Source organism: Callithrix jacchus, chromosome 22, assembly GCF_049354715.1.
Source record: "Callithrix jacchus isolate 240 chromosome 22, calJac240_pri, whole genome shotgun sequence".
Classification (NCBI taxonomy): domain Eukaryota; kingdom Metazoa; phylum Chordata; class Mammalia; order Primates; family Cebidae; genus Callithrix; species Callithrix jacchus.
The window spans coordinates 50,259,576-50,277,118 of NC_133523.1; the positions used below are offsets into that span (position 1 = coordinate 50,259,576).

General features: G+C 48.3%; 2 protein-coding genes across 5 annotated transcripts in view; one reads left to right on the forward strand and one right to left on the reverse strand.

Moving 5' to 3' along the window:
- The window catches only part of LOC103787323 (zinc finger protein 549), an 89,236-nt gene that overhangs the window by 50,547 nt on the left and 21,146 nt on the right, over positions 1-17,543 (forward strand). The window lies entirely within an intron of this gene.
- On the reverse strand, positions 7,730-17,454 carry ZNF416 (zinc finger protein 416). 2 transcript variants are annotated; one of them, XM_035286797.3, is made up of 4 exons: positions 17,218-17,454; positions 16,620-16,661; positions 13,838-13,964; positions 7,730-11,131 (listed from the first exon to the last, which is right to left on the reverse strand). In XM_035286797.3, exons 1-4 carry the CDS (start codon positions 17,248-17,250, stop codon positions 9,393-9,395), a joined length of 1,941 nt encoding a protein of 646 aa, XP_035142688.1. In that variant the 5' UTR covers positions 17,251-17,454; the 3' UTR covers positions 7,730-9,392. The 2 variants fall into 2 exon arrangements, with proteins under 2 accessions (XP_035142688.1, XP_035142689.1); XM_035286798.3 differs by lacking the exon at positions 13,838-13,964.

Below are 17,543 nucleotides of genomic sequence, written 5' to 3' on the forward strand. Positions count from 1 at the left end.
TGTTGTCCAAGTTGTTATCTGAGTTCGTTGTCTCACAACCAAGAAAAGTAAGGAGCATGGACACAAATGGTGAGGTTGGGGTAAAAGTTTAATAAGCAAAAGAAGAAAGCTCTCTGCAGTGGAGAGGGGATCCCAAGTTGGTTGTTGTTTTCACAGTCGAATCCAAAAGCTTTCATGAGAAACTCATCTCATCTCTGCAGCTGTTCAAGTAATGTATCTGAAAAGCTGTCTGTACAACTCCCCGTATCTTATGCAGCTGTGGGATGTCTCTAAGTGAGCACAAAACACAGCTTCTCTTGTTTGTATAACTGTGAGTTCGTTTTACATAAGCCCCCCTCCCCTCCCTGTGCAAGGTCGTAGGGAGCCCACTAGGAGTGTACATGTCTGAAAAGGGGAGGAAACTTTTTCCTGGGAGCCTGCTAATCACAAAAAGAACAAAAGGCCTCTATGCTGGACCTTGCATCTTTCTTAAGCAGCTGCAGTCTGAGTTTTCTCCCCAGGTTGCTCTATTTTTAACTGTAGCTGTGATTTTTCAGGCAGGCTGCTCCTCTGAGGACTAGCCGTCATTGTCCACCGGCTTTTTCCTTTTCTCCTCCCTCGTTATTATCCAAATATCTTTATATTTATTCTGCTGTTTCTATTTAAAAACAAAATCACCTGAAAGAACTTTGCATTTTTGTTGTGAGTTCCTAAACATACTATTTTTATGTTTTATCACTATGATGAATGCCAACTTTTATACCTCTTTCTTTTCTTTTCTTTTCTTTTTTTTTTGAGATGGAGTTTCGCTCTTGTTACCCAGGCTGGAGTGCAATGGCGCGATCTCGGCTCACCGCAACCTCCGCCTCCTGGGTTCAGGCAATTCTCCTGCCTCAGCCTCCTGAGTAGCTGGGATTACAGGCACGCACCACCATGCCCAGCTAATTTTTGTATTTTTAGTAGAGACGGGGTTTCACCATGTTGACCAGGATGGTCTCGATCTCTTGACCTATACCTCTTTCTTAATAGTTGCTGCTTCTAATATAGTGCATGGGTCGAGGGGGTTCTCATTGAGCCTGTAAAGATAAAAGGATATCTGGCTACAAGAAATAGGCTTTGTTACCAACTGTGGTTTGGTGCCTGGGGCTCATCTAACCCAGCTTCAATTCCGCTCAAAAACCACACTATGCCCTAGCCTCATCCTACTGTCAATTTGGCTCTGAACAGGACGATACCTTGACAGAAGATTGTGATAGCAAAGAAACCATCTTTAGTTAACTGAAAGGAACGAGCGCTACAAGGAAAGAAAACTATTTCAGCTCTATAAGCTAGTTGAGAAATACTTTTCAGAATAGACTAAAATAGGTGTAAATTGCCAGAATTTTTAAGTACCTTATGCTGCTGTTGTAGCCATAATGCAGCTAAATACAACACACTTCAATGTAATAAAAGTGATTCTGAGATTAACTTAATTCCCATTATAGAGCCTGGGTTATTCTTGGAAAATTAGGTGCTAGGTCCTTTTTTTTTTTTTTTTTTTGTAAGCAGGGTCTCACCCTGTCACCCAGATGGAGTGCAGCAGCGTGAACATGGGTGACTACAGCCTCAAACTCCTGGGCTCAAATGATCCTCAGGCCTCAGCCTGCTGAGTGGCTGGGGCCGCAGGCACACACCACCATGTTTGTCTAAATTGTACATTTTTTGTAGAGATGGGATCTCACTTTTGCCTTGTTGTCAAGGCTGGTCTCAACTTTGTCGGCTCAAGCAATCCTCCTGTCTCAGCTTCCCAAAGTGCTGGGATGACAGATGAGCCACTGCTCCTGGCCTATGTCTTTGACCCTAAGAAAAGAATAGCAAAAAGAAGATCCCCAAATAATATTCTTAAATCTCATACATGATGATATAATTCTTTATAATTTATAAAGTGGCAAAAACCATACCTGCTATAGTCTGTGCTTTTCAGAGTTAAGTTCATCTATCTGCTGCCGTAGAACCTACTAACAGGCAGGGTCAGGGAAAGCACCAAGAGTGGAACATACCGAGAAGGAAGTGCTTGGATCAATGGTTGTAGCACTCACGGTTACACTGACAAGGATCTAACTGCTTGGAAGATGGGCAGGTCCAAGTATGGAAAGAAATTGCCCCCTTTTGTGGTTTTATTTCCTTAAGATGTGATTTAGTCTTGGGAGGCCGAGGCGGGTGGAGCACGAGGTCAAGAGATCGAGACCATCCTGGTCAACATGGTGAGACCCCGTCTCTACTAAAAATACAAAAAATTAGCTGGGCATGGTGGCGCGTGCCTGTAATCCCAGCTACTCGGGAGGCTGAGGCAGGAGAATTGCCTGAACCCAGGAGGCGGAGGTTGCGGTGAGCCGAGATCGCGCCATTGCACTCCAGCCTGGGTAACAAGAGCGAAAGTCTGTCTCAAAAAAAAAAAAAGATGTGATTTAGTCTTACTAAGATGCTTGCTCAAGAATTACTTCTTGGTAAATATGTAGGAACTGCACTGGAAAATGACACAAGCATTAACATGTGCAAACACTTCTTGATGTAAGTTTTCTTTTTTCTTTTTTTTTCGAGACGGAGTTTCGCTCTTGTTACCCAGGCTGGAGTGCAATGGCGCGATCTCGGCTCACCGCAACCTCCGCCTCCTGGGTTCAGGCAATTCTCCTGCCTCAGCCTCCCGAGTAGCTGGGATTACAGGCGCACGCCACCATGCCCAGCTAAATTTTTGTATTTTTAGTAGAGACGGGGTTTCACCATGTTGACCAGGATGGTCTCGATCTCTTGACCTCGTGATCCACCCGCCTCAGCCTCCCAAAGTGCTGGGATTACAGGCTTGAGCCACCGCACCTGGCCGATATCAAGGTTTAAAAGTAACTTACAAATGAATGAGGAAAATAAACCAACTCAAATATGTACAAAGGAAAATCACATTTAATTGTATAAGTAACCAAGAGAAATGTAAACTAAAGCAAAAATTATATTGAGAAAACTCAGTAAGCCTGATATTACCGAGTGTCCCAAAATTACAGAAATTAGTAAATCTGGCCTGGTGCAATGGCTTACATCTGTAATCCTAGCACTTTGGGAGGCTGAAGTAGGAGGATTGCTAAGCCAAGGAGTATGAGACCAGCCCGGACAACATAGTGAGACCCTGTCTCTATTCACATAATTTTTAAAAAAATTGGCAAATCTTGTAAAATATTATTGGGTGTCTAAATTGGTAACATTCATTTTGGAGAATATCCTGGCATCACAGTTTATTTAATAATGTACCTGCTTATGCAAAATGAATTTCTATTCAAGAGAAACTTGTGAATATATACCTCAGAAAGCATGGCAGGTATGCGTATAGAAGTAATATTTATAAACACCAATAACATAAAAAATTCCTCAACAAGAGGATGCATACATAAATTTCATTCCCACATGCTACACTAAGGAGGAAATGATTCACAGCCTCTGTGTGGCCACAGCAGCCTGGAAAAGGACTGGGGATGTGAGGGGGGAACCCAGGGGAAAGGAGCCTGTGACAGGAGAAAATTTGGGGATTCCTGGAAACTGGCATTTTATGAACTGCTAAAAAAGTTTTAGTTGGAAAGCCAACACAAGGAATTGGTCCAATAAGGACAATTCACAGATGTCAACTATCCTCTAGTCTCACCTGTACCACCAAAGAGGACAGAGACTGGGACCTCACAACGAAGGAGCATCTTCTGAATTGAGTTTTATAAGAGATTCACTGTATTGATGTATTTTTTTTGAAAGGAAGGTGATCCCATGAAGTTTAAATGAATGGCCGGGAAAAGTGGCTGAAACAGGCATGAAATGTGGTTAGTGTCAGTGTCAGGACACATTAGTGATGGCCGTTCTTACTACTGGTTTCAATTCAAAAGGATCCACTATTTATTTACCTTAATTAGTGATACAATTTGGATACTTGTCCCCTCCCAAATCTCGTGTTGAATTGTAATCTCCATTGCTGGAGGCACGGTCTGCTGAGAGGTATGCAGGTCATGGAGGCAGATCCATCATGGCTTGGTGCTGTCTTCACCATAGTGAGTTTTCACAAGATTTGGTCGTTGTTTTTTTCTTTTTTTGAGACGGAGTTTCACTCTTGTTACCCAGGCTGGAGTGCAATGGCGTGATCTTGGCTCACCGCAACCTCCACCTCCTGGGTTCAAGCAATTCTCCTGCCTCAGCCTCCTGAGTAGCTGGGATTACAGGCACGCACCACCATGCCCAGCTAATTTTTGTATTTTTAGTAGAGACGGGGTTTCACCTTGTTGACCAGGATGGTCTCGATCTCTAGACCTTGTGATCCACCTGCCTCAGTCTCACAAGGTGCTGGCATTATAGGAGTGAGCCACCATGCCCGGCCTAAGATTTGGTGTTTTAAAAGTGTGTGGTAGCTCCTTCCACTCTCTCTCTTTCGTTCCTGTTCCTGCCATGTAATATGCTTGCATGTGCTTCATCTTCTGCCATGATTAGAAATTTCCTGAGGGCTCCCCAGAAGCAGCTGGTGGTGCCATGCTTCCTGCACAGCCTACAGAACCATGAGCCAATTCAACCTCATAAATTATCCAGTCTCAGGTATTTCTTTACAGCAATGCAAGAATGGCCTAATATAAATAGATTTGAAAAAAAGCACCTTGCAATGCTCTGGTAAATGGGAAAGCCAGTTTGATTTGACACAAAGGAAAATTTACCCTCAAAACAACAAAATGAAAAATAAATATTATCAAGTGCCAGTGATTCCATGGCACCTGCCAAGGGCTGTGAGTCTGAAAATGCTCCGTCATTTAAAAGGGAAATTAGCCACAGTCAGGGGGCATCAACTACAAAGCACACAACTAGACTTCCTCTTGCCATTTGAGGATGTGTTGTGCACCGTCTGAGCTCATTCCTGTATCCACAGAGAAGCGAAAGCCAGGCAGCAGAAACAAAAGAGGATCACACACACATGGCGGGGGGTTAGGGGTGTGCAGTTTGGACCCAGGTTGCTTCAGTCAGGGAGACACCTGAGGTCTACCTGACTCTGTCTCTTCTCTGAAAACAGCCTATCACCCACAGCCCTGGGCTGTGGCACTTTACCGAACTAGGCTGGGCAAATGAGCTTCTTTCCTGTGGATTCTGAAATAAAGACCGGAGATGGAGGATAGAGCATGCTGGGCACTGGGGTGAGAGTTCATGTTCTGAAGGACTATGGTTCCTGTCCAATGGCCAAGCTAAAAGATGTGAGGCCAGAACATTGCAGGGGCTGTGGGGAGGAAGGCTTGCCAGGCCTTGCCTACCAGGCAGGCATGAGCAAGAGCAGGTCTCACTCAGCAGGACCAGATGCCCGTGGTTCCCCAGTATCACATCCTTGTATAGAGGCCTCTGGGCCAGTCCATTTCTTCCAGGAGAAGGTCATGGTCCTATCCTTTAAGGTCACCAACGCCCAGGAAGTCAGAGGGAGCAAGTCCACCTTGGGCTGTTGGATAAGACTAGAACCTATTGTGACACCACTAGGACAGGTGCAGAGACCCAGGTCCAAATGACTGAGCTCCCCTGAGGGTGGAGTTCTATGCAGGGCTCACGGAGAAGCTGATGTGGTCTCTGGACACAATGCAGTTGTGACAGTGAAAAGGTTCCTTTCCACATGGGAAAGCCTTCCCAAGTCCTGGTTTCTGCTCCTGGGGCTCCGTCCGGTCAATTCGCCCCACATCCTCACGAGCAGTCATCCTACATGTGAGCCTCTAGATTCTGCCAAAGCCAGCACCCAGCTCCCTGTTGGGACCCTCATGAGCGTATCATCAACCTGCAGGATGGTGAGGTTCTCTCCCAGCCAGGCTGTGCTTCCAGTGTCACACACAATGTGACTGTGCAATTGTGTGTGTGTGTGCACTGGAAGTTAATAAGGATCAAACACGAATGTGCAAAGCCTAGGTATTCAGAGCTTGCTGTAGCACCAGCAATATGATGTGTGCCAGTGACCCAAACACCAGGCATTGGGCATCTCTATCACTCACATCTGTCTCACAAATCTCTGTGCTGTATTGTGTGGCCACGTCTGCTGTATCAGAACCTCCGTCCTGTCACACAGGTCCTTGGTGTGCTTTGCAGTTATGTGTCTCATGTCTGTCAACATTTCCTGTTGTGAACATGCTATACCCATGTGTGAATCCAGGCTGTGTTGAGGGATGTCAGTTTCACACACCACCACACAGTGTTGCTAAGTATTGTCCCAAGGTTGTGCTACAGGAAAACTATCACACACAGAAACACTTCCACAGTATTTGGGACACCTGAATCATACAATACCTGAAATGTCTTCTTATTATTCGAGATCAGCCTGGGCAACATAGTGAGACTCCATCTCTACAAATAATTGTTAAAAATTAGCTGGAGGCCAGGTGTGGGGGCTCACACCTGTAATCCCAGCACTTTGGGAGGCCAAGGTGGGTGGATTGCTTGAACTCAGGAGTTTGAGACCATCCTTGGCAACATGCAAAACCCTGTCTCTACAAAAAAAAAAAAAAAAAAAAATCAGAAAAAACTAGCTGGGCGTAGTGGCGTGCACCTGTGGTTCCAGCTACTTGGGAGGCTGAGGTGGGAGGATCGCTTGAGCCTGGGAAGCAGAGGGTGCAGTGAGCTGAGATCACACCACTGCACTCCAGCCTGGGTGACAAAGAGAGACCCTGTCTCAAAAAACAAAAATAAATTAAATAGGCCAGACGCAGTGGCTCACACCTGTAATCCCAGCACTTTGGGAGGCCGGGGCGGGCAGATCAACCTGAGGTCAGGAGTTCGAGACAGGCCTGGCCAATGTGGCAAAAATCTATCTTTACTAAAAATACAAAAAATTAGCTGGGCATGGTGGTGCATGCCTGTAATCCCAGCTACTCAGGAGACTAAGGCAGGAGAATCATTTGAACCTGGGAGGTGGAGGCTGTGGTGAACCAAGATCATGTCACTGCACTCTAGCCTGGGCAACAGAGTGAGACTCTGTCTCAAAAAAAAAAAAGGAAAGAAAGAAAGCAATGTTGAGTTATTTAAGATACCTGGAGGATACTGATGGGCATGCTATCCTACAGGGCTGCCTAACTCAGTCCCTTCTTTGAGAACAGTTCCCCACCCACAGTCCTGTTAACCAGTCTCTGGGGACACCTGACCCAACTAGGCTGGATCAATCAAGTTCTCTCCCCTGAATTCTGGAAGAAAGAACTCAGACAGAGGGCAGTGTGTGCTGGGCACTAGGGTGAGGGTTTGCGTTTAAAGGACTGTTTCTAGGGCCGGGCGCGGTGGCTCACTTCTGTAATCCCAGCACTTTGGGAGGCCAAGGTGGGCGGATCACAAGGTCAGGAGTTCGAGAGTAGCCTGGCCAACATGGTGAAACTGCGTCTCTCCTAAAAATAGTTTTAAAAAAATACAATTAGCTGGAAATGGTGGTGGGCACCTGTAGTCCCAGCTACTCAGGAGCCTGAGGCAGGAAAATCACTTGAACCCGGGAGGCAGAGGTTGCAGTGAGCCCAGATCACACCACTGCACTTCAGCCTGGGCAACAGAGTGAGACTCTCACTCAAAAATAAAGGGCCATTTGTACCTTGTTGATCCCCAATGCAGACACAGGGAGACCAGGCAAAAGGATGTGAGACCAAAACACGGAATACAGCAGGACCTGTGGGTAGGAGAAGGGTTTGAGGTGCCTTTCTCACCAGGCAGGTATGTGCAAGAGAATGAAATCAGAGGACTAGGGTCACCCACATGGGACAGAAATAAAGCTTTACGCAGCAAGACCAAGCGCCCACAGTTCTCCAGCCTCACATCTTGGTGCAGTGTCCTCTGGGCCATGTCCAAATACCCACATCTCTATCAGGGGAAGGTCAGGACCATGATCTCGAAAGGCGCCAATGCCTGGCAAGTCAGAGGCAGCAAGTTGACCTCAGGCTGTTGGATATTAGAACCTTTTGCTTGGTCACTGGAAAAGGTGCAGAGAGCCAGGACATCTGAGAGTTGAGCTCCATATAGGGAACAAGAGGGAGGGACCCTGCCTCTGAAAATAGAGTAACGGTGGCAGAGGGTAAAGCCTCTGATGGGGGATGTCATTTTCAAGTTAAGGTTTGTGCTACTCAGGCTCCTTCTGATTCTCTGCTTCCGCATGTCCTCCTGCACTCACACTGTATCCCGTGTAAGCCTCCAGATGGCTTGCCTGGCGCCATGCTGTGACGGTCATGCCCGCAGAATGGAGTTGTTCCCTCCAAGCCAGGCTGTGCCCACATGTCACACTTCGTGCATGGAGATTGTGTGTGTTGTGAAAATAGACACAGCCAGTTACTAGATGTGTAGATGCACATTTACCACAGGCACACACGTTTTGCTGCTGGCTCCTCCGCTTTCTATGAATCGTATCCAAAATGTCTGTACCAATTATGTCCCACGCTTAGCTCCCATCAGCTTGGTTATCACCGTCTATGGAATCATGGGCATCAGAGCACGTGACTCCTTTGCAGGAGCTGGGAAAAAGCTTCCTCTCGACAGTGCTAGGCATTATAGCCTGTGGGAACAATGCAACAAATCCACCTGATTCCCCAAAGCACAGATTAGCTGTCATAACAGCCGACTTGTCCTCAGGATGACCTCTAGTCCAGAGAAAGTGTAGGGATCCAGGCCACAGATTAGGACAATAAGATCCTCGCATCGTTTCCTAGGAGGCCTTGGGCAGCAAGGCAAACTGGACTAAAATGAGAATGAGAATTACTCTGTCATTTTACTTTTCCTGCACAGGCCAACAATACTGGGGCCCCCAAAAAGCTGTCCGTTCCTTTATGTAGGAGCCCAAGTGGTATTTTCCAGCCACCTCACACAGCAAACCAAACCCTAAGACTACACACAGATTTTAAAATGGGGCCTTTATTACCACACAAACTAGAGCAATGTGAGGTAGCCAGTTACCAGGTGGTAACTTGGCAGGGTGGAAAAAACTACCAGATGTCGTGTGAGAACAAGAATTTCCATGAAGGGAAGCCTTCCACATCAGTTTCCAGCAGAAGCCAGGCTGGGCCCTTGTGGCCAAAACTGGTCAGATAGATGCTGCAGTCAGTCAGAAAAGGGAATGAATTCCCCTTAAAGGCTCAGGCGGCTCAAGGAATTTCCTCCAAGGAATGGGGGAACACAGGTTATCTGCCTTGCCTTGGAATGCAAAGGTGACTAATGATTTAATTCCAGCAGAGGCTTCCGGCAGTTTAGAATGTACACAGGAGCTTCTGCAAGACACACATGCCTGGAACTCATGGGAGTCTCACCCATCCGGAGGTCTAGAAGTATGAGGTTTAGGTAGATGGCGCCTTCATAAAGGCTCTCTATAGAAGAAAGAGACGGCACATTCCCTGCAGGTGTGAGGCTTTTCTCAGGCGTGGAGTGACACAGTGTTACGTCGGGCTAAAGGGTTTTCCACATTTGCTGCTTTCACGAGGCCTCTCCACAGTGTGAGATTTTCGGTGGAGAATGAGGCCAGAGTGTTGTGTAAAGGACTTCCCACATTTGCCACACACATATGGCCTTTCTCCAGTGTGAACCACCTGGTGCTGAATGAGGCTCGACTTTTGGATAAAGGACTTTCCACACTGTCCACAGTCGTAAGGCCTTAATCCAGTATGAATTTTCTGGTGTTCAACGAGGGTATAGCTTTGTCGAAAGAACTTCCCACATTCACTGCACTCAAAAGGCCTTTCTCCGGTGTGAGTTCTCTGGTGCCGAACAAGTTTAGATCTGAACATAAAAGCTTTCCCACATTCCCCACATATGTAAGGTCTTTCTGCAGTGTGAACTTTGTGGTGTTTATTAAGGGTAGTTCTTTGGCTAAAGGATTTTCCACACTGGTCACACTCAAAGGGCCTAACTCCACTGTGAATTAACTGGTGCTGAATGAGGCCACACTTTAAGCTAAATGATTTCCCACACTGGCCACACTCATAAGGCCTTGCTGTAGTGTGAATTCTCTGGTGCACCACAAGGCTGAAGCTTTGTCTGAACAATTTCCCACATTCGCCACACTCATATGGCTTTTCTCCCGTGTGAGTTCTCTGGTGCCGAACAAGAGTGGATTTGGACCCAAAGGCTTTTCCACACTCATCACACTCATAAGGCCTTTCTCCAGTGTGAATTCTGCAATGTTCAATAAGGTTAGAACTTTGGCTAAAAGATTTTCCACATTCACCGCACTCGTAAGGCCTTTCTCCAGTGTGAACTCTGTGATGTTTAATGAGGGTGGCTCTTTGGCTAAATGATTTCCCACACTGACCACACACATAAGGCCTTTCTCCAGTGTGGATCCTCCGATGGTCATTCAGATGAGAGGTTTGGCTAAAAGATTTCCCACATTCGCTGCACTCGTAAGGCCTTTCTCCAGGGTGGATCCTCCGATGGTCACTCAGATGAGAGGTTTGGCTAAATGATTTCCCACACTGACCACACACATAAGGCCTTTCTCCAGGGTGGATCCTCCGATGGTCATTCAGATGAGAGGTTTGGCTAAATGATTTCCCACACTGACCACACACATAAGGCCTTTCTCCAGGGTGGACTCTTCGGAGCTGAACAAGGGAGCACTCACAGCAGCAGGCTTTCCCACATTTGCTAGATTCATAAAACCTTTTTCCAGTGCAGACTCTAGGGTGAACAAGAGTATGTTTGTGGCTGGAATCTTTCCTGCATTCGCCCCACTTGTAATGACTTATTCCAACATGAACGGCCTCCTCACATTTGCTGATTTTGTTTGGTTTCTCATAGTTAGTAATGGCCTGTGGCTGAAGAAGGCCCAATGGGGCTAGGAGGTCCTTCCAAACCTCACTACTGGTGAAACGCATTCCTGACTCACGGAATAGGCAGCACTGCACAAATGAGGCCTTGTCCACGTCCCTGTCCAAGGGTTTCTCTGAACGATGATGCTTCTCATCCTGGTTAAAGTCCGCACATGCCCCAGTCAAGTATGGTTTCTGCCCAGGCAAATCGGTCAGGTGCAAAATGTCAGTCAGGAATGGGACACACATGTCCCAGGATTGAGTCTTCTGGATGGATGGACTTGCCTCTGGAGTCCTGACCTGAGGTACTCCGTTTACAGAAACACTTTGCTCAGGTGTCTCCTCATCCTCCATCCCATGCCAACAAACTGAAAGTAGAGAAATGTTGATGAAATGCATGTTGACTAGGATGGGAGTGTATTAATCATTTAAAATATGCTTTTCTGAATAATTGATGTGCCAATATCTTTTTTTTTTTTTTTTTTTTGAGACGGAGTTTCGCTCTTGTTACCCAAGCTGGAGTGCAACGGTGCGATCTCGGCTCGCTGCAACCTCTGCCTCCTGGGTTCAGACAATTCTCCTGCCTCAGCCTCCTGAGTACCTGGGATTACAGGCATGTGCCACCATGCCCAGCTAATTTTTTGTATTTTTTTTTTTTTTAGTAGAGACGAGGTTTCACCATGTTGACCAGGATGGTCCCGATCTCTTGACCTCATGATCCACCCGCCTCGGCCTCCCAAAGTGCTGGGATTACAGGCGTGAGCCACCGCGCCCGGTATGTTCCAATATCTTAAAAACTTTGTTGGCCTGAGCCCAGGAGTTCAAGACCAGCCTGGGCAACATAGTGAAACCCTGTCTCTGCTAAAAATACAAAAAATTAGCTGGACATGGTGGCGGGCACCTGTAATCCCAGCCACTCAAGAGACTGAGGCACAAGAATTGCTTGAACCCAGGAGGTGGAGGTTGCAGTGAGCCCAGATCATGCCACTGCACTCCAGCCTGGGAGACAAAGCAAAATTCTATCTCAAAAACAAAACAAAACAGAATAAAAAACTTTGCTGGCTGCAAAGAAAATGGTGCTTCCAGAGTGAGCCAAATCTTAAGAGATAGCAAAGGGCTCAGGAGGGAGCACACCAAATACACAAAGTAATCAATTCAGAGCCCATCCTCCCATTTTCTATGTGACCTGGACACTTCAGAAGCTAATATCCCTCTGCTCTAATCATCCCAAGGTCAGGCAGCAGACAGCTAAGCCTAGTGAGCCTCTTTGCCCCGAAGTAAACTACTCAAATTACCCAATCCCAAACCGTTTATCATGTCTTGTGTTACCTGCAAAACCTCAATTAAGGCTGTGGCTTAATATTTTCCCTTCTCTCTTGCTTCTGCCTTCTGACCACTAAGCACTTCCTCATGTGGCCCTGCATGGCCCGGTGTTCACGTGCTCTTGCTACTGCAGGTGATAAATTCCTGTGTCATTGACATTAACTACTCTACCACCTCCATTAATTGAAATCCTGTGGGTACATTTTAAAACCTGAAAGGGGAAGCACCTTCACATACACATTAAGGAATGAATTCACAGTATTACTTTGAAGCAATATTGAAGAGCTGAAAGCAGGATTTAAAAAAGGGGGCTGTTTAGCAGAAGTGGGCCTCTAAAGATCACCAATTGGGAAGGCCTCACCAAACACAGGACATAAGGATGGGGTGCAGCACATAAGGAGAGGTGGGGTCTCCAATCTACTCTTTTTTTTTTTTTTGAGACGGAGTTTCACTCTTGTTACCCAGGCTGGAGTGCAATCGTGCGATCTCGGCTCACCGCAACCTCCGCCTCCTGGGTTCAGGCAATTCTCCTGCCTCAGCCTCCCGAGTAGCTGAAATTACAGGCACACGCCACCATGCCCAGCTAATTTTTAAAATATTTTTAGTAGAGATGGGGTTTCACCATGTTGACCAGGATGGTCTTGATCTCTTGACCTCGTGATCCACCCGCCTCGGCTTCCCAAAGTGCTGGGATTACAGGCTTGAGCCACCACGTCCGGCCCAATCTACTCTTTTGCCAAATCCTTCGGCAGGATCTTGTTGGCTGGTGACATGTGCATGCTGAAGGCTGGTGTCATTCAGGCCCAAGATAATGCAACTGGAACTGAATGGGAGATTCCAATTGCGATCATCTTGTGTTCGAGAACTATTTAAAGGCATGTGCACAACTCACAACATCTTGTGAGTGGGGCAGTGCAGAGAAACTGGTGACACCTGGAAGGCAGAAAGATGGGGGCAGCATGAGGCCGGATGTCCCAGGTAAAGCAATAAGCCAGCACGGTGTCAAAGAAGAGAAAGAAAAGGTAGAAATGAGGCGTGTCCCGTGGTATTAGCACCAAAACTCTGGACGACACAGGGCAAGTTACTGGTAAGATGAGAAAATAGGCCGGATGTCACGCCCTCACCTAGGTGCCACTGACTGAGGCCAGGCTTCCTCTGAAGCCATATTCCTATCTTCACCCTTTCTAAAAGCAGGGCTTTCCTGGCACCTCAAGATGTGCCACTACTTGGGACTTGAATGAGGCAAGTCCTAAGGGAAAGCTGGGTCAGGTGAGTATCCTTGCCGAGGGCAAGTCGGCATCCTTGAGAAAGAAAATTAATGCCACACAGATCCTCGAAAGAGGTTCTGGCAGCAACAGCTTATGGTCCATGTAAATACTGATGAGGAAAATTCTGCAAATTCCTAACCTAGGCAGTCAGAGGAAATGTCACCTAGGACGCAGAGCTTGAGACACAAAGTGCCAGGAATATGGACACAGCCACCCAAAGAGGAAGTGAAGAAGTAAACTGACGTGCATTAGGCTGACCCAAGACACTTCACGCCCAGACCTATCCCTGCACGCTTTGGGACAGCATATATCAGGGCTGATCGAGGACTGCAACAATTTCATTCCTTATACCACAGCACATACGCCAAGACAGTGGGGAAGTCAGCAGAGCCCATAGTCTGGCAATGGAAAGGGCAGAGCTGCCTCTGGGGAAAAATAGGATAGATGAAGACCAGGACGTGAGAGTGGGTGTGAGGGCCTTACCCAGTGAGGTTAAAAGTGCAAAGTTCTCCAGCATCACATCGCGGTACAGGAGCCTCTGAGCCTCATCAAGGAGCCCCCATTCTTCCTGGGAGAAGTAAATGGCCACGTCCTCAAAGGTCACAGAGCCCTGCCATAATGGGGACAGATCTTTCCATGATCAGATTCTCTCCTAGGACCCCAAGTTCACGCCCCCCACGCATCCTTCCCCTGCTCACCCTCATCCCTAAGCCCCCTCTCAGAGGAGACACCTCTCAGAGGAGGTCCCATCATCACTGTGTCTTCCCACAGCACCAACAGGCAGGTGGACCAGGAAATGCCACTTAAACTCTGGGTCAAGCATATAGGGTTGGATTTTGTCATGTCGGACACTTCTTCTGGGGTTTCCGAGATGATGCCTCTCATGCAAACAAATATGGGGTTAGCCATCATTCTTATATCCTCAATGCCATTGCCATGGGTGTTCAGTTCACACTTTCTCTCCATATGCTTATCACTTTTTGGAGCACACACTCTCAAACAATCTCATTCCCATAGCTATTTCCACCCCATTGCCCCACACCCTAAGCATCTCTCTGGCATCCCCACAATGCTTGGAATTAAACATCCAGAAGATGCTTTGCAAATTGAAACAGGGTCCAGTGCTACTCAGAGGTTGAATGGTCCCCATTGCCAAAGGTGGCCTTCAGAGCCCCATCCTGCTCTGAAGGACTCCCTGCCTGACTCTGTCCCTTGCCACATCTTCAGTCACCCAGAAATACCTGAGGATCTGACACCCATGGCCCTCTTTCACTAGTGCTGCACTTGATGTCCTCTCTTCAGTCACAGCCTTCCTTTCCCGTTAACCCTCATTCAAAGTCTGCCCCAGAGGACCCCCATCTCAGGACCAGTGACTTTCCCAGATGACCACTTGTGCCCTTCAACTTACCTACCTCCCTGAAATTCCTGACACCCCAAGGGTTACCGCAAAACCCTGAGTGAGCACCATTCTGGTCTCAGTATCATTTTGTCTGACTACTTCCAGGCATTGATCTCATGCCCACTCTTTGCCTAGAGCCTTGGCCACTTGCCAGATCATCCTTGCTCTCATACCCTACCACGGCCACCTCTCTCCCATAGCTGTCTTTGTGATTCCCACCATGACCAACCATGTACCCAAGTAGAAGATCCAGTAGTGACCCCCAACTTCCCTTTCCGGGGCCGGTAATAGCATTACCAGAGTGATCAGGATTCCACCTCCTAATGGTGACCCAAGCTAAGCCCCTAGGCAAATAGTGGCCACCAACTTTTAAATGTGTCTGGCCGGGCGCGGGGGCTCACGCCTGTAATCCCAGCACTTTGGGAGGCCGAGGCAGGTGGATGACGAGGTCAAGAGATCGAGACCATCCTGGTCAACATGGTGAAACCCCGTCTCCACTAAAAATACAAAAAATTAGCTGGGCACGGTGGCGCGTGCCTGTAATCCCAGCTACTCAGGAGGCTGAGGCAGGAGAATTGCCTGAACCCAGGAGGCGGAGGTTGCGGTGAGCCGAGATCGCGCCATTGCACTCTAGCCTGGGTAACAAGAGCGAAACTCCATCTCAAAAAAAATAAATAAATAATAAATGTGTCCATCCTGAATCCCTACCCATAGTTCTAATCCTGTAGGATAAACTATCCCATTTGATGTCTAAACTAACTATTCTTTGCATGTTGACATGATGATTTTTTTTTCTTTGATAGAGTTTTCGCTCTTGTTACCCAGGCTGCAGTGCAATGGTGCGATCTCGGCTCACCCCAACCTCCGCCTCCTGGGTTCAGGCAATTCTCCTGCCTCAGCCTCCTGAGTAGCTGGGATTACAGGCACACGCCACCGTGCCCGGCTAATTTTTTGTATTTTTAGTAGAGACGGGGTTTCACCATGTTGACCAGGATGGTCTCGATCTCTTGACCTCGTGATCCACCCGCCTCTGCCTCCCAAAGTGCTGGGATTACAGGCGTGAGCCACCGCACCCGGCCGATGATTTTTTTTTTTTTTTTTTTTAAATAAAGATATTCCAAAACAAAACTTCTGATTATCTCCAAAGATAACTGACTCAAGTACCAACTTTACAATCTTGGCTAGTGGAGCTTCCCTATTTCCAGCTGTTAAACCCAAACCACCTTGCCTTTGCTCCTGAGTCCTACTTTTCTCTCACGTTCAACATCTCAAAATCCAGACTTTCCTACTTAAAAAAAACTGATCGAGGATCCAGCTACTACGTCGACAGCCACAACACAAGTCCAGTCACCAGTAACACTCACGTGGACTGCCGCAGGAGGCTTCTTCACGGTTTTCCTATCTCATGGCTCACACTCAGCCCGCCCACACACAGGGACCCTAAAGAGACCTGGGTCACATCACATACCTCCTCTGCCCCCAAGCCCTCATCACTCATCACACACTCCAGAAAACACACCCAACATCTGAGAACCATTTACGGTCTGATTCCCGCAGCCCAGCTTTCAGTTCCCATGAGAAAGAAAAAAGCTGTAGGTCCCTAAACCAGCTCAGCCTGACCTTGGAGCACTTGCTCATCTGGTGTCTAAGCCTGAGACAGCTTTCCACACTCCTCTCACTGGTTTCCAGCAATAGGAGCCGTTCTATACCAGCCTCCAGCCTGGATGTGTGACCCTGGGATTGATGTCTGTTCAGATTCCCCAGAACCAAGGACCAAAAACGGTGCCAAGAGCAGAGTCCCAGAACACAGTCTCGGAGACAAACACAGGTCAGCACGACTGAGGGCCCGAAACACTCTCCACTCACCTGTGTGAAGCCCGTGCATTTAGCTTCTGCAGTCATGGATACCTGCGGGAAGAGGAAGGCTGTGAGAGGCAGGTCACTACCCTGAAAGCTCCATGGGCTCATGCGTCCTTTCCCCGAGCAGCCCTGGAGCCCGGTGACTTGGTGGTGACTCAATTATCATTGCTGCTCAGCTCCGCGGTCCTCAGTGTGACTCCTACGTGCTCTGGGACCTTGCACAAGGACTCAGCCTCCCGGTGTTCTCCCCTTCCGGGCTGTCCTAACTCTGAGTAGCTTTAGGAAATGTTTGAAGTCTAACTCAGACCATGTGCCTCCTCTGTTCACAACCACCCATGGCTCCCAGCGTCTTGAGAAGAGCGAGCCTCCCTCTGCCATGGCAGCGTGTGAACGCTCCTGGCTCAACTGTCCCAACAACAACATTCACAGAAACCGGTCCCTGCACCTGCCACGCCCTCCGCAAACCACGACACCAGGCCTGTGAACGGGAGTCCCGGGGTCCTGGAATCTGGGGCCGGGCTGCAGGGACGCGAGCAGGCGCCCCTCACGCGGGTTCGATTTCGGGCGGGAGGGCAGGTGAGGCTCGCGGGGAGGCAGCACTCACCGGAGTCAGAGCCCTCAGCACGGACGCCGCCATCGGATTAGGGGCGGAGCGGTGCCGGGAGGGGCGGGCGACCCGGGGCGGGAACCCAGGCACGGCTGCCACCAGCGCCGGCGACCCACGGACTGCTGCGCAGCTGGGCGATCCCTGCTCTGTGCCGGAGGCAGCGTTCCTAACTCAGGCGCGGGCCAAAATACAGAACAACCCAAACGAGCACCTCGGAGTGGCGCCGGAAGTCCCGCCTTACTGTAGGCCACAACCACCGACACGCCCGGTCCTGAACGTTGATTGGCTTCTCCTCTTTGCAGCTTGGCGCTCGGCGTTGTGGG

Coding starts and splice junctions, on each gene's coding strand:
- ZNF416 (XM_035286797.3), bottom strand. CDS start 17,250: ATGGCGGCGTCCGTGCTGAGGGCTCTGACTCCG. Junction 16,662..17,217: donor TGCTGAGGGCTCTGACTCCG/GTGAGTGCTGCC, acceptor CTCTTCCCGCAG/GTATCCATGACTGCAGAAGC. Junction 11,132..13,837: donor TGCACTTTTAACCTCACTGG/GTAAGGCCCTCA, acceptor CTCTACTTTCAG/TTTGTTGGCATGGGATGGAG.